The sequence below is a fragment of the Triturus cristatus genome, chromosome 5_1, assembly GCF_964204655.1.
Source record: "Triturus cristatus chromosome 5_1, aTriCri1.1, whole genome shotgun sequence".
In the NCBI taxonomy this organism is placed as follows: domain Eukaryota; kingdom Metazoa; phylum Chordata; class Amphibia; order Caudata; family Salamandridae; genus Triturus; species Triturus cristatus.
This window is the reverse complement of record NC_140587.1, coordinates 941,252,282-941,274,698: the sequence shown is the minus strand read 5'-3', so window position 1 is coordinate 941,274,698 and position 22,417 is coordinate 941,252,282. Positions and strand designations below refer to the sequence as shown.

The 22,417-nt window shown below is 44.4% G+C and overlaps 1 protein-coding gene across 4 annotated transcripts in view; it reads left to right on the top strand.

Moving 5' to 3' along the window:
• ARHGAP28 (Rho GTPase activating protein 28) overlaps positions 1-22,417 on the top strand; it is a 1,146,988-nt gene that overhangs the window by 908,276 nt on the left and 216,295 nt on the right. For all 4 annotated transcript variants that reach the window (XM_085606002.1, XM_085606001.1, XM_085606004.1 and 1 more), the window contains one exon: positions 21,156-21,373. In XM_085606002.1, the coding sequence (XP_085462128.1) occupies positions 21,156-21,373 (218 nt within the window). The remainder of the gene's footprint in view (positions 1-21,155; positions 21,374-22,417) is intronic.

Genomic DNA, 22,417 nt, shown 5'->3' with positions numbered 1-22,417 from the left:
TTTCAAATAGTTCCGAGGATAATGTTGGAAGAGCTTTATTGTCCCATTCCTTGGTGTGAACATTATTGTTATTTCACTTGTTGCATCATATTGTTTCTATAGTTATTGTTGTTCATATTTATTATTGAATATTCATGCCACAACCAGATGCATTTATTGTGTATATCTTGATATTGTCATGAATAAGAATAAGATGAAGACAACAAAGGACTTAGGGGTAAAGTTCAACTTTAATCGGGTAAACCTTGCCGCGCCTCCTTCATCAGTCCTTGTATTATTAATAACCTCACCTCAGACCAGCCCGCCCTGGGTGATCGCAGCCTGTGTTTTTGTTATTAAGAGGAAGTGACGTTAGTAGCGTATGTATATGTGTGTGTGTGTGTATATATATATATATATATATATCATATAAGGAAAGGAGAGGTTCTAAAATAAATGGGGAAAAAGATAGAAAGGATTGACTTCTGGAGGAGGCCAGGGACTTCAGCGTATGTCCGGAGTCAACGAACCTCATATTGTTATACATAATGCAGGGATGAAAGGATGAGCCATGCCGATCCTTACCCTGTTTAACCCGAACATTACGAATTGAAAAAAGTTGTGGCACGTGGCCTCCGTTTAAAGAGAACAACTAACCAGATTGGGGAATGCCTTACATTAAAACACTGGTCTTCAGAGTCTTGGTTTAACACCCACTTCTTCATTGGGGTCTAAGCAGCGAGGGAAAAGCAGCACAGAATATGTAGAGAAGGTGATTTGCACACCTTTTTAAGATGCCCCCTAAATCAGCCTCGAATGCAATATTTGAAAAATCAAAAAGCTCCTCTTAATGTCCGTTGTTGTATACATTTCTAAATAATGTTGAATAAAACTTGCTCATAATGCTTATTAGAACATTGGAATGTTGGGAGCTCCTTTGAAAACAATGGAGTGCTCCGGGCTTATAATGGCTGGTATAAGCCCGGAGCACCAACATTCCAATGTGTCTTTGTTCACAGCTCTGGCTGTGAACAAAGACTTCAGGGACCCTGATGATGAGTACAGGCCCCAGCTAGGCCCGCAGAATACAAGGGTTCGCTCTCCTGTAACGAAAAACTAGAAGGAAGTTGGCACGGAAACTGCAAATACAAAGACAAAGTTTATTAACCCTTAAGGGTGGTCCTACAACCTATACAACACTCTTCAGTATTGCATAGAGTAGCACAAAGAACTTGCGTACACAGTCCCCTTTTATACACAACAGAGGGGCTCATAAGTGGGTGGATACAACATGAGGCAAAAAGCATTACCTTTTATGGACATTTTCGATACTGAATCAATATGTGGGCGGAGTAAGCAATTTCCTGAGCCCGCGAAAACATGGTCAAACAAGGACTAACTGATAACAGATGTGGTCAAGTCTGGGCATGCGCCAGACGGACAAAGGAGCTATTTATAGACTGTTACTAGGCAGATTACAAGAGCAACTAACACGAAGATAGGACTCTTCTCGTGCAGAGCACGTGGAGACACGACAATACAAAATGGAGTCCAGACATTAGTCAACATAAGAAGAAAAACTTTGTCTAAGGAAGGGGAATTCATGTCTTTAGTGAATGCTTAATCAGATCGCTGTTTTAGTTTTCAACAGACGACCCTTTCAGCATTTACTGAAGACATTCGGCTTATTAGGATAATCATCATATATGTCAATTTTCATCATCTCTTCCACCTCTTTGGTTAAATGTTTCTGATAGGTGACATTGGCAATAGCTTTCTTATCAGGAATACAAAATGACACACATAGAGAACAGAGTAAAGGACCACACTGGACACAGATGCAGCAGGAAAACAGAATTGCCACAATAATGCAGAGACCAGTTAAAACCTTATATCCCCATGCAGTGATTAATGCCCAAAACCATCCAGAAAAGGTCCAAGTGCCATTTTCTGTATGAATCTCAGCTGCGATTTTATGCAATTTATTAATAGCGTTATAAACTGATGGCGTATGGTCAGGAATAAACACACAACAACTACTTCCGATAATTTTACATGCTCCACCTCTATCAGCTAACATAACATCTAATACCATACGATTCTGCAATGCAACAATTCTAGTAATTTGTAATTCTTCCGTAAGATTCCCAAGAGCAGCAGCGGTTTGATTCGTCACAGCCTCTACAACTCTCGTTAATCTTCGAACCTTCCTACTATTTAGGGCAGCTCCAACAAAGAAAAACAATCCTAGATTAAAATCAACATACTGCTGTAAGCTAGTATCGGTTTGATCAACATCATCAATGGATAGAGTACGTTTATACCTATTTACAGTCACATTATTCAACAACTTCAAATCTTTATGATAAGATGCAGGTGCTAAAAATACAGGGGGTAATAAAAATGCTACATAGCATACTCCGGACCAGCCGGCTGGTAAGCGATAATAGCCCTTATTCCCACATACGAAGTATGTGTTATGGGAGGCTAATAAAGTACTATTATTTAATCCATCTATATTCAGAACAATAATACAATCGCTAACACCAACAGGAATATAACCCACACTCTGGACACACAGGTCCGCTTGAGCTTGTCCCACTTGAATCACAAATTGTTCCTTCCCTACAGTGTCTCTAGTATTCGTGAAAATGTAGAGGATCGATTCATTGTCTGGTCGATATTCTTCCCATTCCCATATCGTCCCATTCGCTTGTGGATAGCCATCTTTATCTTGATGACATTCCCTATTTAGTCTGAAAAGTAATCGTCCCACTGTAGGTTTCCGTGTGGCAAAAAGCAAAGTATACCATGCTCTACAAGAGCCATTATGAGAGAAAGGAAGAGGTATGAACGGCGTTCCTCCTTTCTTCTGATGAGCTGGCATCATACCACATATCCAACAGTTCGTAGCATTTGTGCAACATGGGTATGATGCAACATCTGGATGAAAGTGTTATTCAAATAAGACTGGCGATGCTTCAATTCTTGATACGGAAGGGTATAAAAGTAGTGCTCCTCAGGCACTGGAGTGGTCAAAACAAGCAACTCACGGGCAGGAGTCACGTCCTCAACAAACCATGTGGTTATACCCACAATAGCCACAATGATAATAAAGCTTGTCGCACAGAGAATCTTCTTCTTCTCCATCCTGTAATAAGAAGTCAATATCTTCCTGAAACTAAAAGGTTGTCAGAACTCTTCCCCTTAGGCAGCCGTTGATTTCTTCACCAGCGGGCCAAGACGGGTGTCACTACACTAATGCAGGGCTGCACCCCCCCCTTGCCTCATTGGCTCTCCGTTTCACTAACCTAAGGGCCGTTCTGACAACTTTGGATACAACAATCACTTCCTTGGTCTGAGGTGATATCTTCTTCCTCCAGGAATCGCTTGGTCCGGGAAGAGCTCCTCAGTGTCGTTCGGTTCCACAGCACGGCCTTTCTCCGCAGTCAGGATTTCTCGATGGTCGGTCAACACAGCAGGCTCCACCAATCCAGGCGGCACTTTACAACAGTGCAAAGAGTGGATCCAGTTCTTCCGATTGGAAACTCGCACAGCTGTCCTCGTTGCGAGCAGGACTTGCTCAGGAGCAACCCATCTCGGCTCCAGACTGTTCGTCCTTTCGAATACCTTTATCATAACGTGATCCCCAGGTCGGAGATTATGACCTTCACCCGTGGACCGATCAGGGAGCGCTTCTCGAACCTGTTGATGAATAGAAACCAAATTATCCGTTAACTGTGCCAGATAATCATTCATCATTACACAAGGTACATCATACACTGACTTCGGTTTTGGTGGACCCCAAATATTCATTGGGCGTCCGAACACGATCTCGTAGGGTGTGAGACCGGTCCGAGAATGCAGTATCGATCTAATGGACAATAATGCCAGCGGTAAAGCGTCTGGCCAAGTCAAAGAAGTCGAAGCTTGGATCTTAGCGATCTTAAGCTTCAAAGTACCGTTATATTTCTCAACCAATCCCGCAGACTGGGGGTGAAAGACTGCATGGAACTTCTGAGTAATGCCTAGGCCTTTCAGGACATACTTGATAACGTCTGCTATAAAATGAGGTCCGTTATCACTCCACAACAATCTGCAAACACCATATCGAGGGAAGAACTCCTTCAATAGCATCTTGGCTGTAGTCATTGCAGTATTGTCTTTCGTAGGGTATGCCTCAACCCATTTACTGAAGGCACAAACCACTACTAGAACATACTTCAGATTGTTACAGCGCTCAAGCTGAATGTAATCCATCTGCAAAACCTCAAAGGGTGCAGTAGGTGTCGCAAATCCTCCTGCTGGAGTTCGTGTACCCTTTCCTGGGTTGTACCTCAGGCAAATCATGCAGGTCTGCACTACCCTCTTTGCCGTACTAGCGATCTCCGGATGCTCCCAAACTCGTGTGAGTAATTTAACAATTGCGGAAGCTCCGACATGCGCTAGTCCATGTGCCATCTGAACCATAGGTTGTACGAAGGCTGTGGGTAACTTCCATTTATCCACCTGCTTACTTCTCCAACACCCTTCATCATCTAATTCTCCATCATTGGACCATTTCTCCCGTTCCTTATCGGAAGCGGTCCTCTGTATCTCCAGCACTTCTCTCCTAGCATCGTGCCATCTTTCTGTCTGCGACTTCACAACATACATTGCAGTAGCACTAGGCTGCATCGCAGTCTCTCGTGCCACCCGGTCTGCTAAAGCATTCCCTTCTCCAACTTTAACAACCACCTTCTTATGGGCACTACATTTAACTATAGCAATCTTCTTTGGATATGTTAACGCAGTCAAAAGATTGTGAACTAACTCCCCGTACATTATCTGTGCTCCATGTGACGTTAGAAACCCTCTCTCCTTCCAGAGTAGGCCGAAGTCATGCGCTACTCCGAAGGCATAGCGGCTATCTGTATAAACATTCACACACAATCCTGTACTGAGCTCCCATGCTCGCGTTAATGCTATCAGTTCCGCTGCTTGAGCTGATTTCTGCGGTATGCGTGCAGTCTCCACTATTGTTTGTAATGTGGTAATTGCATACGCTGCTGAAGTCGTACCATCTGGTAGCTTCAGGCATGATCCGTCCACCCACAGTTCTCCATCTACATCTGTAAAGGGCGTATCCTGGAGATCAATACGACCCTTTGTCTGTTCCTCAGTCACAAGAATACAATCATGTGCTTTCCGTGCTTCAGACTGAGTTTCCGGGAACGGCAACAATGTGGCTGGATTTAACGTTGCACACCTCTTTAACGTAATATGAGGAGCCAAAAGCGTCAACTCATATCCCGTTAATCGAGCACTGGTCAAATGCTGCGTCTTTGTCTGATTAAGCAGGGCATCAACAGCATGGGGGACTAATACCAACAGTTTGTGAGATAACACAATTCCCTCGCTTTGGCGTATTGACACAGCTGTCGCCGCAACCGAGCGAAAACAACCAGGTAATGCTCGGGCAACAGGATCAAGTACAGCCGAAAAATATGCACAAGGGCGCTGCTTGTCGCCGTGCATCTGCACTAAAACTGATAATGCACATCCATCTTTCTCATGCACATACAGTGAAAAGGGCTTCGTATAATCAGGGGTACCTAACACTGGTGCTGAACAAAGGGCTTGTCGTAATTGCTGGAAAGCAATTTCACACTCATTTGACCAGGGAAGAGGAATCGGTGTGTCTTTTGTCAAAAGCGCTAACAATGGTTTAGCTATGTGTGAAAACCCCAATATCCATTGCCTACAGAAAGAAGCAAGACCCAAAAATGCACGCACATCCTTCTGTGTGGAAGGTACTGGCGTGTCCAAAATTGCTTGAATACGATCTGGTGTGAGTGCTCGCCCATCCTTAGACAAAAGGTGACCCAAATAAGTCACCTTTGGTCTACAAAATTGCAATTTCTTCCTCGACACTTTGTGATTGTGCGATGCCAAAAAGGAAAGCAAAGATAACGTACACTTCTCACACAGCTCAGGAGTGTCAGCCGCCAACAAGATGTCATCGACATATTGGATGAGGGCGACACCCTCAGGCAGAACAAAGGAATCCAATTGCCTTTTCAATGCTTGACTGTAAATACTAGGGCTCTCTGTATAACCCTGAGGGACTCTACAAAATCTATAAGACCTATTATTCAAAGTGAAGCCGAAAAGGTATCGGCTATCAGGGTGAATAGGAATCGAAAAGAAAGCATTTTTCAAATCAATAACTGAAAACGTGGTCGCCGTTGGCGGGACCAGAGTAAGTAACGTCGTGATATCAGAAACCACTGGATACTGAGGTATCACTATCTTATTCACTTCCCTTAAGTCAATGATAAAACGATAAACCCTAGTATCGGTATCTTTCTTCAAAATGGGTAAAATAGGACTGTTGCAGACATTATAGGGAACTTCCTCCACTACTCCCACCTTAATCAAATCCTGCACAATCTGTATGAGTGCCTCCTCCCCCTCCTGGGAAATACGATACTGAGGGAGGCGTGGCAACACCGCACCCTCCTGGACACTAATGTGGACAGGCGGAATCACCATCTGTCCCACATCAGTATCCGAAGTGGCCCACAAAGAATGAGGGAGGGAAGCCAATACAGTATCCTCCGCAACCACACACATCCGTTCTGTCATGGGGTGATTATCGTTTAATATCACACGTACTCCAGTAGGGGAGCAGCGGATCGTAGCTCTGAAGTGCTTAAGCATATCAAGACCCATAATATTGTCGGGCGTGTTCGGGGCAAGCAAAAACGGACAGGGTGCAGAAAAGTGGTCAACATGGAATGCAAGGGGTCGGGAAAGAGGGCTTCGAGAGAGTGTACCATCAAACCCTACCGATGTAACCATTAAGCCAGATGGGGGAGCCCTCGGAACCAATTGTTTGGACAGTGCACTGCGAGTAGCTCCTATATCAACTAGGAACCGATCAGTAAAACCCAAGACATTTGCTGAAACATAAGGACCCTTCTGATCAACCGGCACTTCAACTGATTCTAACCCCCATCCAACGCAATCCTACGCATGCTGTGAGTCATGGTACCCAGAACGGTCATTCCCAGACATCTGATACTGATTTTGCCGATCAAATACATTAGGTCTATCTCGTTGCTGCACGTTAGGCTCAAAACGAGCACGATCATTAGAATTCCCCCTGAAATTCGAAAAGCCCCCTCTACCTCTCGGTGGTCCCTGACCACGTCCCTGACGAGATGCATATAATACCGGACAATCTCTAGCCCAATGACCCGACTGTTTACAATACGCACATTGATTCCTATTAACATCTGACCGACCAGAAGGGGGACCATAGAATCCTCCTCTACCTCTTTCAACACCCCGACGAGGCGGACCATATACTTGTGCTAACATCACCTTAGTTTTCAAATCTTTCGATTTCTTCTCCTCATTCCCCTTAGCTTCTTGTTCCTGACGCTCATAATACTGAGCCATAGTCAGGAGGGATGCCGGAGACGAAGTGGACCAAGAACTTTCACTCGCTTTTAAACGAGCTGCTATTCCCGGTAATAAATTCGCCACATATTTATCAACAAAAAGATGTCGACCCGTATCATCCGTAAGTGACTGACCACTGAAATCATGAAACGTCTCCTCAAAGCGTGTAAAAAAGTCTGAAACTGATTCATCAACCTTCTGTTTACATGAGGCTAACATGTTCCAGTCAATCTTTTTAGGGGGAATGATTGTTTTCAATTTAGTCAAGATAGCAGCAGGAAGATCTAAAATAAGCTGGGGTGGCTTTTGCGCGGGTTTTCTCTCCCTATCCACATCCTCAATCTCAGACCATTTGGCCTTAAAAGCGGCTTGATCATCCACCTTCCGCACAGATTGCCGCATATCCGGTGGTAAAATAAGCCCAAAGAACAAATCTATATCTGCTAGAGTCATAGTACAAGAATTCAAGGCCCCTTCGACCTCTTCGTAAAAGGCCGCCGGATTCTTGCGGGGGTCAGGCAGTGCATTCTTTAATGCCATAACATCAGCCCTATGCCAGGGAGTATAAACCCAATTATACACAAAATATCCCCTAGCATCGGGGGAAGATATATCTGAACTATTTCCTGCTCCTTTAGGAGGAACATACAAAGGTGCCGCCTCTCGCATCGGTTTAGCATGCACTAGTTCGCTCTTATCTGAGTGGGAGGTAGATGATTGGTCGCCGCCGGTATATGGATCCGATTGCTCCTCCTCCCCTGCCTTTAGGCGCGCTCTCTCTTTAAGTTCAAACGCCGCATTCCGCAATGCAAACAGCCGTCGGACCGCATCAGGTGCCTTAGAGGGAGAAAAAACACCGTTACGTAATGCTTTAGCATCTGATACTACAGCATCAGGCTCGAAAACATCAGAATATTTCCGAAAGGCAGTAATCACTTCATCAGAAAAAGTTTCAACAAAATACAGCTTCTCTCTATCCCGCCAGCTTTCCAAAGATTCCAATAATTCAGAAAGAGATAGCTTGCCCTTAAGCGCACGAAGAGAAATTTTCCGAAGCTCACCCATACGCTCAACTGATAACATCGACCGCGTGTCTACCTTATCCGAAACCGATCCAGAATCCTGTGACCTCGGAGCAGGCGCGCCAACATAAGGGGGCGGAGAACGATCTAATAAATAAAAATCATCTTCAAGATTAGTAAGGACAGGATAAAGTGGCTGGCGGACAGCATATTGACCCGAGACTTGCAACCTACGCTCTTTCTCTTGTCTCTCCGCCAGTTCTCTTTCCTCCCGACGCTTCACTTCCTGTGCTCTCACATGATCATTTTTCCGTTGGTCTTTATCAAACAGCGCTTTCTCACGTTTCTCTCGCTCACGCACTTCCTTCACCCATAACCGTACACATTCAAACATGTCTTGTCGAGCACGCCGTTTACACATACACTGTTCCACATACTCAATCTTTCGCATATCAAACGATCCATACAAAGGCCATCGTAACTCAGGATCCTTTTTGGTGTATTTCCTCCACACTGTGCTGTACATTCTAGAGGAAAGACCATGCTTCACATACATATCCCTATTAGGAGTCCCCTCTGGGGGGGCTGGAGCAGCTTCCTCAAGATCTAACCGGTTTCCAAAGCAGCAGCACCACTTACGGAGTGCGCTAAAAGCAGGCATGCTCAAAAATAATGCAAAATATGCAGTATTATCAAAAATGGCACTTAAACTTTGCGCCGTTCAAATTTACACAACTCCGGACAAATATCTCCACATTACCTGCCTATATGTGTTGCAACGCATATATTCTCACAGTAATCAATACAAAATATGACCGGTCATCACAAATCAAACTCAAATAGCCAACCCAGGCTTCAAAACTCGGAGCAAGTACCGTACAACGGTTCTTACCAATCAAGAGTCCAGATTCCAACTGCCAAGTTCCAAAATTCGCCCAAACGGCTGTCGCGGCAAACCGACAGAAGAGGTCTCAGTCAAGGACCGGCGCCACCCAGAAGGTCAGTTCGGAAGGGAAGGAAGAAAACCTCGGGATGCCAGGGCTAAAACCGTCGCTGGCAGTGATCACATCCCCGGCCAAATTCCTCACCTTCGTCACGACCAATCCTTCGAGCATCCGAGTCGCCGATGAGCCCCACGTGACGGGCGCCAATTGATGAGTACAGGCCCCAGCTAGGCCCGCAGAATACAAGGGTTCGCTCTCCTGTAACGAAAAACTAGAAGGAAGTTGGCACGGAAACTGCAAATACAAAGACAAAGTTTATTAACCCTTAAGGGTGGTCCTACAACCTATACAACACTCTTCAGTATTGCATAGAGTAGCACAAAGAACTTGCGTACACAGTCCCCTTTTATACACAACAGAGGGGCTCATAACTGGGTGGATACAACATGAGGCAAAAAGCATTACCTTTTATGGACATTTTCGATACTGAATCAATATGTGGGCGGAGTAAGCAATTTCCTGAGCCCGCGAAAACATTGTCAAACAAGGACTAACTGATAACAGATGTGGTCAAGTCTGGGCATGCGCCAGACGGACAAAGGAGCTATTTATAGACTGTTACTAGGCAGATTACAAGAGCAACTAACACGAAGATAGGACTCTTCTCGTGCAGAGCACGTGGAGACACGACAATACAAAATGGAGTCCAGACATTAGTCAACATAAGAAGAAAAACTTTGTCTAAGGAAGGGGAATTCATGTCTTTAGTGAATGCTTAATCAGATCGCTGTTTTAGTTTTCAACACTGAGGGGATTTCAATCCCCTTGCGCTCCCTGAAGGCTTTGTTTTGTTAGAACATTCTGCCCTCTAGTGGCAGAATGTTCTAATAGCCTTATAGCCCTTCGTAGCAGGGCTATACTGGCTTTTAAGGTCCCTCTGCTTTGTTAAAGTCCCTCGCCTTCGGCTCGGGCCTTTAACAACCGGTATAGCCCGCTACGGCGGGCTATAAGTCTATAGCGTGTTATGTATTAATTGTCAGACGGTATTTCCTGTTACATCACTTGAGGATACCCACCAGTATGTTTTCCTTAAAGGGGAGAGATGCAGGCCATATGAAAGATTTAAGAGCTAGGCTCTAAATCCCATAATACCCATGCTTATCTGTTCACGCCCTTTCTACCACTGCTTTATAAAAATGTGAAATTGCAAACTTCAAACATAAAATCAAGATTTCTTGTATCCTCTCCTATATATGGAACAACTGTGATAGTATTGACTTTTATTGTACTAGTAGTTCCTCTAATATTATTAATAGAACATTTGGCTTTCAGCTGATTGTATATATTCTGTTGCATCAAAAAAGTTTTTCTTTTCAAACTTAAAAAAAAAACATATAATCGCTTTAGTAGGCGAGATGGATTGGTGAGTTACCTGTTGCAGGGCTTTGTGATAGCATGCAGGTCACACGTTGGAATCCCCTCAGGGCAGAATCAGTACTGTTGTTTGGTTAATAATAATAATAATTTTAATACTTGTTTACAGCACTATAAATGACATCCCTGTATTAGCAAGTGCTATATTATAGCGAGTTATTATCACCTGTCAATATTTCTCGAATCTATTCATTTATTAAGCTTTTGTATTCTGCGTTTAATCAAACTTAAAACAGGATGTGTACAAACAATTCCCGACATATTTAAAAAAAAAATTACATAGTCAAAGACCAATAGCTGTCATTTTATTTTCAAAAGTGCCATACTTAAAAATATCACAAATATTGTAAAAATAAGTCTACATTCTGCTGGCAAGGAGAATCCAATGGTTAGTTTAAGTCCTCAAATCAAATTTTCCTGCTATAGGTAAAATACATAAAAGGCCATTTGTACTAAAGTATTTTCCCAAAGACACAGAATGGGTAAATCCCTTTGATACATATGGCCCTAAGTTACTTCCCCAATATGTAAGCTCAGTCAACACCACAGGGCAGGCTTACACGGTCTAATTCCTCATTGCACAATAGCACAATATGCACAAACCATGCTCAAGAGGACAGCCAAACCATTTACCTGGCAGACCTGAAAATGGTAATTAATTTATACAGAATAACATTTAGATCTGGAGTAGAGGGCTCTTTTTGCAAGTAATGATTATCGTCATTTATAGACCATCGTCTTACGTTTTTCTCAAAAATTTCATTGAAGAGGTATTGTGTCATAGCTGCATTAACTCAAAGATGTCTCAGTGCAAGGGTTGCATACCACCTAATGGCCTGCAATGCCTCAGAGATGTTTTACAAGCCATTCCCCATCAGAGCAGTCAAATTGTTAGAGCTGGGCGTTTTGATCTCATACAGACGCACAACTTTGCCTGTAACAGTCACGCTTTTTCCGAATACAGTGTCAGCTGGCGCTAAATGGCTTAACCATGCCCACTACTTTCAAAAGAGGCCATTAGACTCCATCCAATCACTCAGCTTTTCTCTGGGCCAAAATAGCAATGGCACAAATTAGGTGGGGACCTTCCTTGGCAATGTATCCATTTTCCAGCAGTTGCAATGATCAAATCCCCCGTAATTCGTTTTTACTTACATTTTTGACAGTAGAAGGGGTGGTTATATGGCATAACTATTTCTGTTTGGTATCTGTCTTTCTTACTCCAGGAAAATGTTTGATTGCATCTACCTAATCTCAAATTCTTGCTTTTAGATGAGTTTACAGACAGGGGATTCGAATCACACTATTCTTCCTCCCGTGCCTGTAGATGTTGTATCAGTATTAGGGTGGGGCTAAAGATGAACCTATCACCTCTGTAGAAAAGTGCACAAATTTGAGTATTGACTACCTAAGCAGAAATACTGTTATCCTTGTGTAACATGGTGTGAAGATTCAAAAGGAAGAGGTTACATAACGTAGCTGCCAAAAGAGTGGAGATTTGGTAAAGCCCGCCATTTTCCTATATGCACTGATGCTCACGTTTTGTTACACAGAATCTTTTCATTTGTACATTTTAATAATTAACAATGGTCTCTATCTTCAGTGTGAAACGCACTTCCTGTATCAGTATATTCACACTGTTAGACGGGATTGTGTTTGAATACAGCCTTTTTTTATTAAATTAGTAAAGGAAAATCAAATTGTCATGGTCTATTGGTTTTTACAAATGCCGCCTTGTAAGATTACTATGATATTATTAGGTACTACCCATTTTTAAAGGCCTAAAAGTGATGCTTTGACAAAGAGTATTCTAGTGGGACATGGTTTTACTAAAAGTCAGCAATTTAATGGATACTTTTTCTAGTCCCTTTTAAGTAGGGGTTGTGACAGAACAGCTGTCAAACTGACTTGTTGCTAACAATATTCATAGATGGACTTCGGGTACGCACCTTCCAGCCATTGGCTTTCTTCGAGCAGCCTCTTTCAGCCACAGGTTTGAGATTTTGTCAATCACCTCTTGGTTCAGCTCAGTGAATATTTCATCTCTCCCTGAACGCCATTGGTTGTTTGGATGTTTTTCCCCCCACAACTCAAGTGCTTGCATTCATCTGTTTGATGGACTACTTTACAACTTCAGATCTCTATCTGCTCCGGTCAGTTCCCTCCTGTGTGTCAAGCTCTGTATTGTGGATTGCATTACTGAATATCGACCCCAGAATATAGCCATACACTAATATCGACAACCAAATATCAAGGGATAAAATATTGAAAGATAAGTGCATATAGGGAAGTATGGATTTACTATTCCTATTTCTACATGTGCACCCTTTGACAAAATATATAACACATAAACACATATATGTGGAATGAGGTATGGAAAATCTAGAATTACTTACCTGTCGATATATTTTATTTTCAATATTCTGGTGTTCGGTATTCAGGGTGCACACTATAATGTGCTAATGCTGCATGTGTTAACACTTTACTCCCGGGCCTATTGTTTTTGTCAACTCTTGTGGTATATTGGGGCCATTATCAAACCCTGACAGTCTTTAGGAAAACCCTTCCAGTGCCAGATTCCCCACAGACATTCAGTGACATCAGACAGACCAAGCTAGGTATCTCTGCTAAGCAATTTCCTGCCGTAAGGTCCAGTTGCTTTTGAAGATCAAATACTTTATTATTTTCTTAAGGCTTCCTGTGCAATCATCATTTAAGGCAGTGGGCCCAGCCACCTTATGGATTCTATTAGTTTTCACCCTTATTCAATTCCTTAAAATTTCTCTCCCAGCAATCCTTGTTAATAACATTATTCATGTTAATAGTGTGGTTTCTGACACCGCCATCAGAGACAAGCTTTCGAAATGGAGGTAACTTGTGACTTTGAAAGCATGCAGGACCATTTTTATCTAAAGTCTGTTTCTGTAATTAATTAGGTCTTCAAGACTGCCTAGGTGACTTTTATGGCAAACTCTTTTTGGTTACAATGAGCAATATTCTTCTTTGGTAGCTCTACTCAAGCTAAATTGGATTTAGCATAATTTAAAAAACATAATTATAAAATTAACTGAACCTGTTAGCATTCTCTGGCATGTAACGCTTTATACTAATTCGTATCAAATAGCTTATGAGGTCATTGTACAAGTCTTTGACTCTCTCCTCATCATTCCCCTGAAAGAGAGTTCCTTCTGTGGGCTTTCCTAAAACTTAGAGTGAGCTTATAGCCCGCACATGGGTTTCAATAGGTTGGCCTTCTTGTCACTCTCATTTGTTTTCTACTTATTCTATCACTTTCTGTCCTTTTTTTGTTCTGGTTCCTCTGCTGGAGTATATCCCTTTTACCATCCTTTTGGTCGGATGACTTGTTTCTTCCTACTGCTCTCAGTTAGGGAGCTACTTTTTTTTTTCATTTAGCACTCCATGAGAGTGCATGTGTTTTATGGCTCTCCCCCACTTCTGCTTACTCTGCTAACCTCATACAATGATCTGTAGGTTGCTCTCCATTCCTCCTAGCTTGTTTGTAAAAGCCCATCAGCAGTATATTTTTGCAGGGGTAAGATTAAGGAGCAGACTTTAAGGTTTTTAGGTCGAGCCTGGGCAACGCATACTCTGCGAGGCATGCTGTATTGGAGTATGTAATAGAAGCCCCGCCCCCTCTCCGCCCATATTTGTCATTGGCTTTTGTCATTACCCTTCTTAAATACTGGCTTCTTATTTGTTAATAAGCTTGTTAGTCCCTCCTTTGTTCCACCTTGTCTTAATTTGTAACCTTTCATGAGCACTGGCCCTTTTACTTCAGTTGTTACACAGTGAAACTTTTTTAGTCTATAAGCACTATTTTCTTCAAATAGTTTCTCCTACTGCAGGCAAGACATGCTTTCCTGCAACATTCAGCATGCCATGTGCGCTTTCACTTTCTAAGCAGCCCGGGACAATGGCGGCTGCTCCTTTGAATATGTCTCGCATTTACAAGAGTTTGAGCTATTGGCATCAAAACAGATAAATAAAAAGCATTGTCATTTACAATGGCAGTAGCTTAAACTCTCGCAAATGCGAAACCTATTGCATTACAAATGCTTGTTTAATATAAGAATGCAAAGGCCTTGACACACAAAAGATTTTATGGTGCAGGGGCAGGACTGCTTCATTGAAAAAAGCTGTCGCGTCTACTGGAGGACCATAAATCCGCTCCCTGTGCTACTGCAAAGGAGCAAATGGCTAGAGTATGCTTCCATTCTGAGTCTTGCAGAAAGTAAATTAGTCATTTGCAAGAATGTTGCATTTTAATCTGTGAAACTTTCATTTTCTTCTTAAATCATATTTCAGGTTTTCCTGATTTAAAATTATTAGGAAAGTAAAGCAGGCCATTTATAAAGATTGACTATGCTGAATTCAATGTGCAGGTCTGAAATACCTTAAGATATGTGTTTACTTTTCCTTGGCCTTGGCAATGCTTGTTTTATTTAGTTCTTTAAAATATTCATTGTCCAAAGGAGTAAACAGATGTTGCTGATGCATCTTTGTTAGACAGGCAATACTAGTGGGCCCGCCCTATCAGTGACACAGCAAGCAACCAGAGACACAAAGGAGGGTGAATTAAAACAGGAAAACTGGACATGCTTGGTAGTGGGCAAGTGAGAAGTTTGACCACCATTTAATTGGAAGTCCAACTCCGGCACACAAAAGCTGAATCTTTGCCGTATTTTCAGGAGACCCACATGAGATATTTTTTTTGCAAGTAATCAAAATGGGAGTCATTTACAGGTCTCTAAAAGGGAGTCATTAATGTAGTAGTTTTCTTGAAAATAAGGCACAATAGTGGCCCCCGTTGACCCGACTGAGACTGCCTACTAGGAACTTAAAAGTAACATAGACTGCATGCATGAGGGAACAATGTTACATGCGTTTCAAGATGATGGTACGAATGACAGAAACGGCATTCCACATCAGTGGCATAGCCAGTGTGTCTTGCCTTAGTGCAGGGAAGGAAATGGGCCCATCCTCTAACCACGGATTGAAATGTGAAATACAGCAATATTCGGGCTGTAGTGGGGCCCTCAGGCCTCTCGGCCTGGTGCTACTGCACCTGCTGCACCAATTGAAGCTGGGCCTCTGTTGAACTTTCTTCATCTCTCTAGTATCTTACCATCAGCTTCTTGTAACATGCTTGACTCTTACCAGAGTTCTGAAAGTCTCTTTGATACCACCCCTGATAGATTAAGGAGAAAGGGGGAGAAAGCTTCTAGGGAGTCAGAAGGTTAGTATGAAAAGGCATCCGAGGCCTCCTATGGGTACATACTATCACTGGCGGTGGTCATAGCGGCAGGACTGAGGTAATCCTGGGGTGCCTGCTCTTTGATGAATGTGTGACTACAAGACGGCACCATCCCGCATGTACCGCATGACCCTCGAAGAGACACACTAGAGGAAAATCCTCTGAGAAAAGAAATCAAAAAACAAGAAAGGTGAGAGCATTAGGCCTCACTAATGTGCATGGAGTGCGTACACTAATACGGGCAGGGACATTGAAGAGACAGCCCTGACGAAGGCCCCAGACCCAGTTGGGCTTACAGCGAGGGGCGAAACATGTTGGCAGCAAAACAAGGATACAATTGAACAATTCCCTTTCAATAAAACCCTCAACATTCACGTTTTTATTGATACTGCAAGTACCCTCCTAATAAAATAATCCTTTTGGGTATACCTTGAGGTATTTTTAATATATCACTTTTCTGGGTCCCTGTATATCCAGTTTTGCTTTATCTAAGAACTCCCATTTCCACCTATGGTTGAGTCCGCCCTGGTAGTATCATCTTACCACAGTGTGGATAGGAGCCAATGATGAAGCATGTCACGATAAGTGAGTGAGGTGTCTACTCCAAAATCTTTGGATATCCCCTCAGAAGTAAGAAAGCAAGCAGAGAGTAAACCTAGCATCCTTATATAAAGAGGGAACCAAATGTATCCCCAAAAAAACCCTTGAATAATCAATTGTTCGTGTGAATGTGAAGTACATACAATCAGCAGTGACGACAGGCAGCCATGCAGCCATCTCCCCCACTCCTTCTCCATGGATAATCCCTGGGGTCTGGTTTTGTACTGCCCCACTGGATCTCGCTCCTCTAGGCCAGGGCGGGGAATTGCACTCCGTTCACGGAGTTTGTGGAGTTTTCTACACGCCGCGTTCCGCGGAGCTCCCTTAGTGCAGAAAACTCCACTTGGCGAAGTGCAGCAGAGTTTTTACCCCGCTTGCGCTAACGAATGGTAAGTTTGCGAGTTGTAGAATTTCTACCCAGGCAGCAGGAAGACCAGCTTGAACTGCAGTTCGCACTGCACTCTGCCACTTGCGGAACTCCGCAGAGTTTTTTTGACACTTTTTTGACACTTCGCGGAGTTCCGCGTAGCAAAACTACGCAAACTACGCCCAGAGAGTCCTAACGTCAGCAGTAAGATGGTTCTAGTCAGTGCTTTAATTGGAAATATAAAAATGCAGGTACTTATGCCAGAATGCCTATTTACTAATAGAAAGTGGCAGTACTCCCTCATTGTAAGTATTGGTCCACTCCTGCAAAGTTCAGGTACTCCTTCTCTCAAATTAAAGAAGAGCAGGTGCTCAGTATCTTAGAGTACCTGTCCATTTAAAGCATTGGTTATATTCTCTTTTCTGTTCTTCATTAGTTTGTTACTTGTTATTATACGGTCAGATTTTTCAGTTTGCTCTCTTGAGTCCGTAAAAAGTAAACTCTCCATATTTCGTTTTTATGTCCCGCCTAGGCAGCTCACATGCGTTGCTCTAGGAGGGCCTTTAGCCATTCAAGCACTGCACTCGTGCTTGTGGCGGCATCCACCTTGCGAGAGCGAGCAGCGGCGCGCCACAAGCACGAGTGCAGTGCTTGAAAAGTGAAGACTGCTCTCCTAACCGCGCGCACGAGCACCACTCGCGGGCTCCATTTCCATTAAATTCTCTGATTTTTATTAGCTTATTCTTCAGTGTTGCTAGAATCAACGTTTTTGAGGTTCAGAATGTGTTCTTCTCCAACCCCGTCCATATTTGCACTTAGTCGTTTTCTAGTGAAATCTCTCCACAGAACCCTGACAGACGCCTGCCCTGACACCGTGCTGGGGAGTGACGGCTTCTCCTGCCCCACCCCCCACACCCCTCGGCTGAAAACTATCTAGCATTACACCGTGCCTTGCAAACTCAAGCCTGGGGTGCCTTTTCATACCAGACACCGCACATGGAGCTGTTCTTCCCAGCTTCGCCGTTACCCTCTGGCTGCCCTTCGATCCGTCCCCATCACTGCAGACCAACCACCAGAATAATGCAGCCAGTGCCGTGGGCCCACAAGCAGCATGCCCTCTGGCACTACCTCACCCACAGTCGTTTACCGCACCACTGAAAGGGGACTAGCTCATTTCGCTTTAAAGGGGCCACAGAAGAAAGACTTCTTGCAGCTATCTCTCTTACCCAGAGCATCAACACGGACGGGGGACTCCCGACGACCCCTTTTTATAATGTCTCCTTAATTATTAAGCCAACGCCCACTTGCTGGCTGGCTGGCCTCTTTCAAGACGTTTTTAGGTCTGACTTTTGAAAACACTGCACAGACAACCGTTGGCTCTTCCCAGAGGGCCAGCTCTCACGTGGGTCAATTGGCCTTTTTGGTGTATCATGCCGCCTCTTAAGTTTTGCATAAGGGTCTATTTTGTGCCCCAAAGGTAAATTTAATCATCACACATAAAATTCCTTGAGTCAAGGATGTATTGAAAACCAAAACCAATCCTTCTTGTGTGTTTTTTTACTACAGAAGGTTCTTAATTTACAATCCAAGCTAGACCTGTTGGATTTTCCAGTGCTTGTTTATGCAGTTTGGTTGTTCATCCGGGAGTGGGGTGGAGGTCAAGGATTCTGACTGTTTCCCAATCACTCACAGTTTAGGCACATTAAGGGAGTAATAAATCCTTTTATTGACGGTCTCCTTTGTGTTTGATGCTTCGTCCAGCTGATCTTGGAGCCTCTGACGTCACTCTGAAAAGCGATTTTAGATCTTTGGGGATTTTGAGCGAGCAAGACGTGGAATCCCCCACCCCCTCACCCCGCCTCCAGCTCACCTCACTCACTTGAGTAACAGTGACGTGGCATGCAGATGACTGTAACCGGTAAAAGTAATACACACACCCTGCTGACCCCGCTGAATGACATCGACATACAACAAACCTAACAAACGCTGCTATTCCAGAGGTGCTCAATAGACGAGGGTCGCATCTATCAGCGGTGCAGCATGGCATGGTTGCACCGGTGCACTGAGACCCGAGGAGCCCTCTGCACCCAATTTCGATTCTCTTTTACTACCTAACCGTTTGAAAGAAGGGGTATTTCCTTGCTTGAAAATGACCTGTTGCACTGTTGCTTCGCCACTGTATTCAGACCGCTCTTTCAACCTCTCTCAAAATCTGGGACGTACAGCAGGACCCCCAAACCAAGTCAATGAATAGCTGTAAGATATGGATGGGTCATCACATTTTGCAGGGTGTTGGGGCCATACTTTTGCGTTAAGCCTGCCGCCAGTCTTCATCCTCTTCCTCTCTCCCTGGATTCTCTCCCTCATACTGACCCTCCTCTTTTCTTCCTCAGTCCATGGCCTCACAACCTCTTTATTCTCTTCAGCACTCCCTGGCTTCCACTCCCTCATACCTTCCCTCCTCATTCTTTTCACCACTCCCTGGACTCTCTCCTTCACATGGCCCTCCTCATTCTCTTCATCACTCCCTGGCTTCTCACCCTCACACCAGCCCTCCTCATTCTTTTCAACACTCCTTGGCCTCTCTGCCTCACACCTTCCTCATTCTCTTCATCACTCCCTGGCCTCTCTCCCTCACACTGGCCCTCCTCATTCTCTTCATCAATTCCTGGCCTCTCTCCCTCACACCAGCCCTCCTCATTCTCTTCATCAATTCCTGGCCTCTCTCCCTCACACCAGCCCTTCTCATTCTTTTCAACACTCCTTGGCCTCTCTCCCTCACACCGGCCCTCCTCATTCTCTTCATCACTCCCTGGCCTCTCTCCCTCACACCAGCCCTCCTCATTCTCTTCATCAATTCCTGGCCTCTCTCCCTCACACTGGCCCACCTCATTCTCTTCATCTCTCGCCTGTTGGTAGTCACCCTAAGTATTTGCATCCACGGTCCCTCTACTAATTTGCCTGTCTCGACTCCTTCATTACCTCCCGCTGCCCTCGAACCCAAGCCTGTCTATGTTGTTGCACATTCTCTTCTGTTCCTGCATCGCGTCCTCTCCCATGAGCTCCTCTCCCTGTCAGGAGTGTTTCTTGCTGCGCATTGCCCGCCCAGGTTCTTTCAGGTCCTCCGTCCCCACCTCTGTTCCCTAGCGCTCCCCCTCCCCCGTGACTGCATCGCTCGCCGTCACACTGATTTACACAAAGAACATTTGAATAAACATTGGTGGCGTGGACTATCAATAGAAAGCTAATGACTTTACGCGCAGCCGAGCAGTGAGATGTGCTGCACAGTCTCCGTCTCGCGCGTCTCTCACTGTTCCCCTGCCCCAAAATGTCTTTTAATTCACCATTCATCGCCCACCTCTCGTTCCTTCCTGGCCCCACCTCCTAAGTCCTATCTTCCTCAACCCGCCCGTTACTTCCCCAGCCCCATATATTTCCTCTCTCTCCCCATGCTCTCCTCATGCTTTATATTAATTCCCTTCCCACCAGTGACGCTCTCCCCCATACTCCTTTCCTCTCATTCACAGCATCTCTCCCTCTTCAGCCCGCCCTCCTTCCCCTCGGTGGCATCCTTTCCCCTCCATACCACATATCCGTCCCTTCACCTCTCTTTCGCCTTAGCTCGTTCCCTGCCCTCAGTAGAATCCTTTCTTCCCCCTCATGACAACTTCTTCTCTCCTACTCTTCGTCTCTCTCCCTCTTCATCCCGCCCCTTCCCTCCAGTTACTCCTCTTTCCCTCTCTGTCACATCTTCCCTCCCAGACCAGTCTGCCTCTCTCCCTCCTGATCTCACGCCCCTTCACTCCCTGTCTCAGAGCACTACGATAAAAAACAAGCATTGGCATAGCCAATAGGTCTCGCTTTTGGGACCTTATAAGTATTTAGTTATGCAGCACAATATCCTTGGTGCAACAACATTAACTGTTGCATGGTTAAACACTTCTAAATAAGGTCCCAAAGGCGAGACCTATTGGCTATGCCAATACTTGTTTAATAAACGTTCTACTTGCTCGCTGACATGAAAATATGTTGCTAAAAATCGAAGTAATCAAGAAGTATTAACAAGGTGCGTTGCTGTCTTGCAGAGGGGGAGCTGGAAGCGGAGTGGTTGCAGGAGGTCGGGTTATCGACGCTGATCTCTGGAACGGGGGAGGAGGCCGGACAAGCACTGCTGTCCACGCTGACTCGCACGCAGGCCGCTGCGGTGCAAAAAAGATACACCACCTACACGCAGACAATGAGGAAAAAGAACAAGCACACTGTGAGGGACGTCAGAGACATCTTTGGTGGCAATGATTCCTCTGTAAGTATTGCAGACAACCTGTGTCTCTGTGAACCATATCAAAAGTTATGATAAAGAAAGATGAAAGAAGTGAAATACAAATAAAATTGGGGACGGGGAAAGATGTACAAGCATGCATGTATTTAGAAATTATCTGTAGGCATGACATAACCTGTTTTTAGGTCTCGACCTTGCTATCGCGTAAGCGATCGCAAAGCGAGACTATTGTGGGCTTTTCAAAGTGCTCCCAAAAAGCGGATTGCATGGCTAGCACGCGCACAATCACGCGCATCGTGCCGCCATGCAATCCGCCTTTTGGGAGCACTTCAAAGGGTCCGCTCCCCCGCCCCCAAGCGCGCGCCACGCTCCGCCGGGTTTGCTAATCCCAGCAACCAAATGTGAGCGCCACTCTTTCAACCACCCCAGCCCCCACTGTGGTAATACATACTTTATTGCGTGGTTTCACTTTCACTGTTATTTTCAGGCACTGTTGGTTAATGGCCACATTTGTTTGTTTATGTATTGTGGACATACATACTTTATCAGCGCGGCGCCCGTTATGCTTTCATTGTTGACTCTTTCTCTTCTCCTCCACCCCTACTCTCTGTGCTCTCAGTCCCCCCACTCTTCTATTCGCATTTTCGCCATAAATCACCTATCTCCCTGTGGCATTCCGACTGTATGTGGCCCTTTGGGAATCACGTACTTAAAATACAATGTGAAAGGCTTTTGGAGATATTTGAACGTCCTGTTTTAACATTAAGCAATGTCGGCACACAACCTCGAAGCATATACTTATAAACGCTGTTTTTTTTTCTACCGAGGCTCCGGCCGACACCGTAAGCGATTTTTCAAAACAAAGGAAAAGCTTGTATTTACATCTAGCCAAACATTCACGCCCGCAGTCGGATGGCCACCTACTCTGTTTGGGAAGCAGTTTTCCTAATCTGTGAAACAGGTCATTTTGCTCAAAGACTTCAAAATCATGTTTTTCAAAAGACATTTCTCAGCACCCCCGCTCTCCCTCCTCCTAGCTAAGGCGCGGATCACATCACTTTTCCCCTC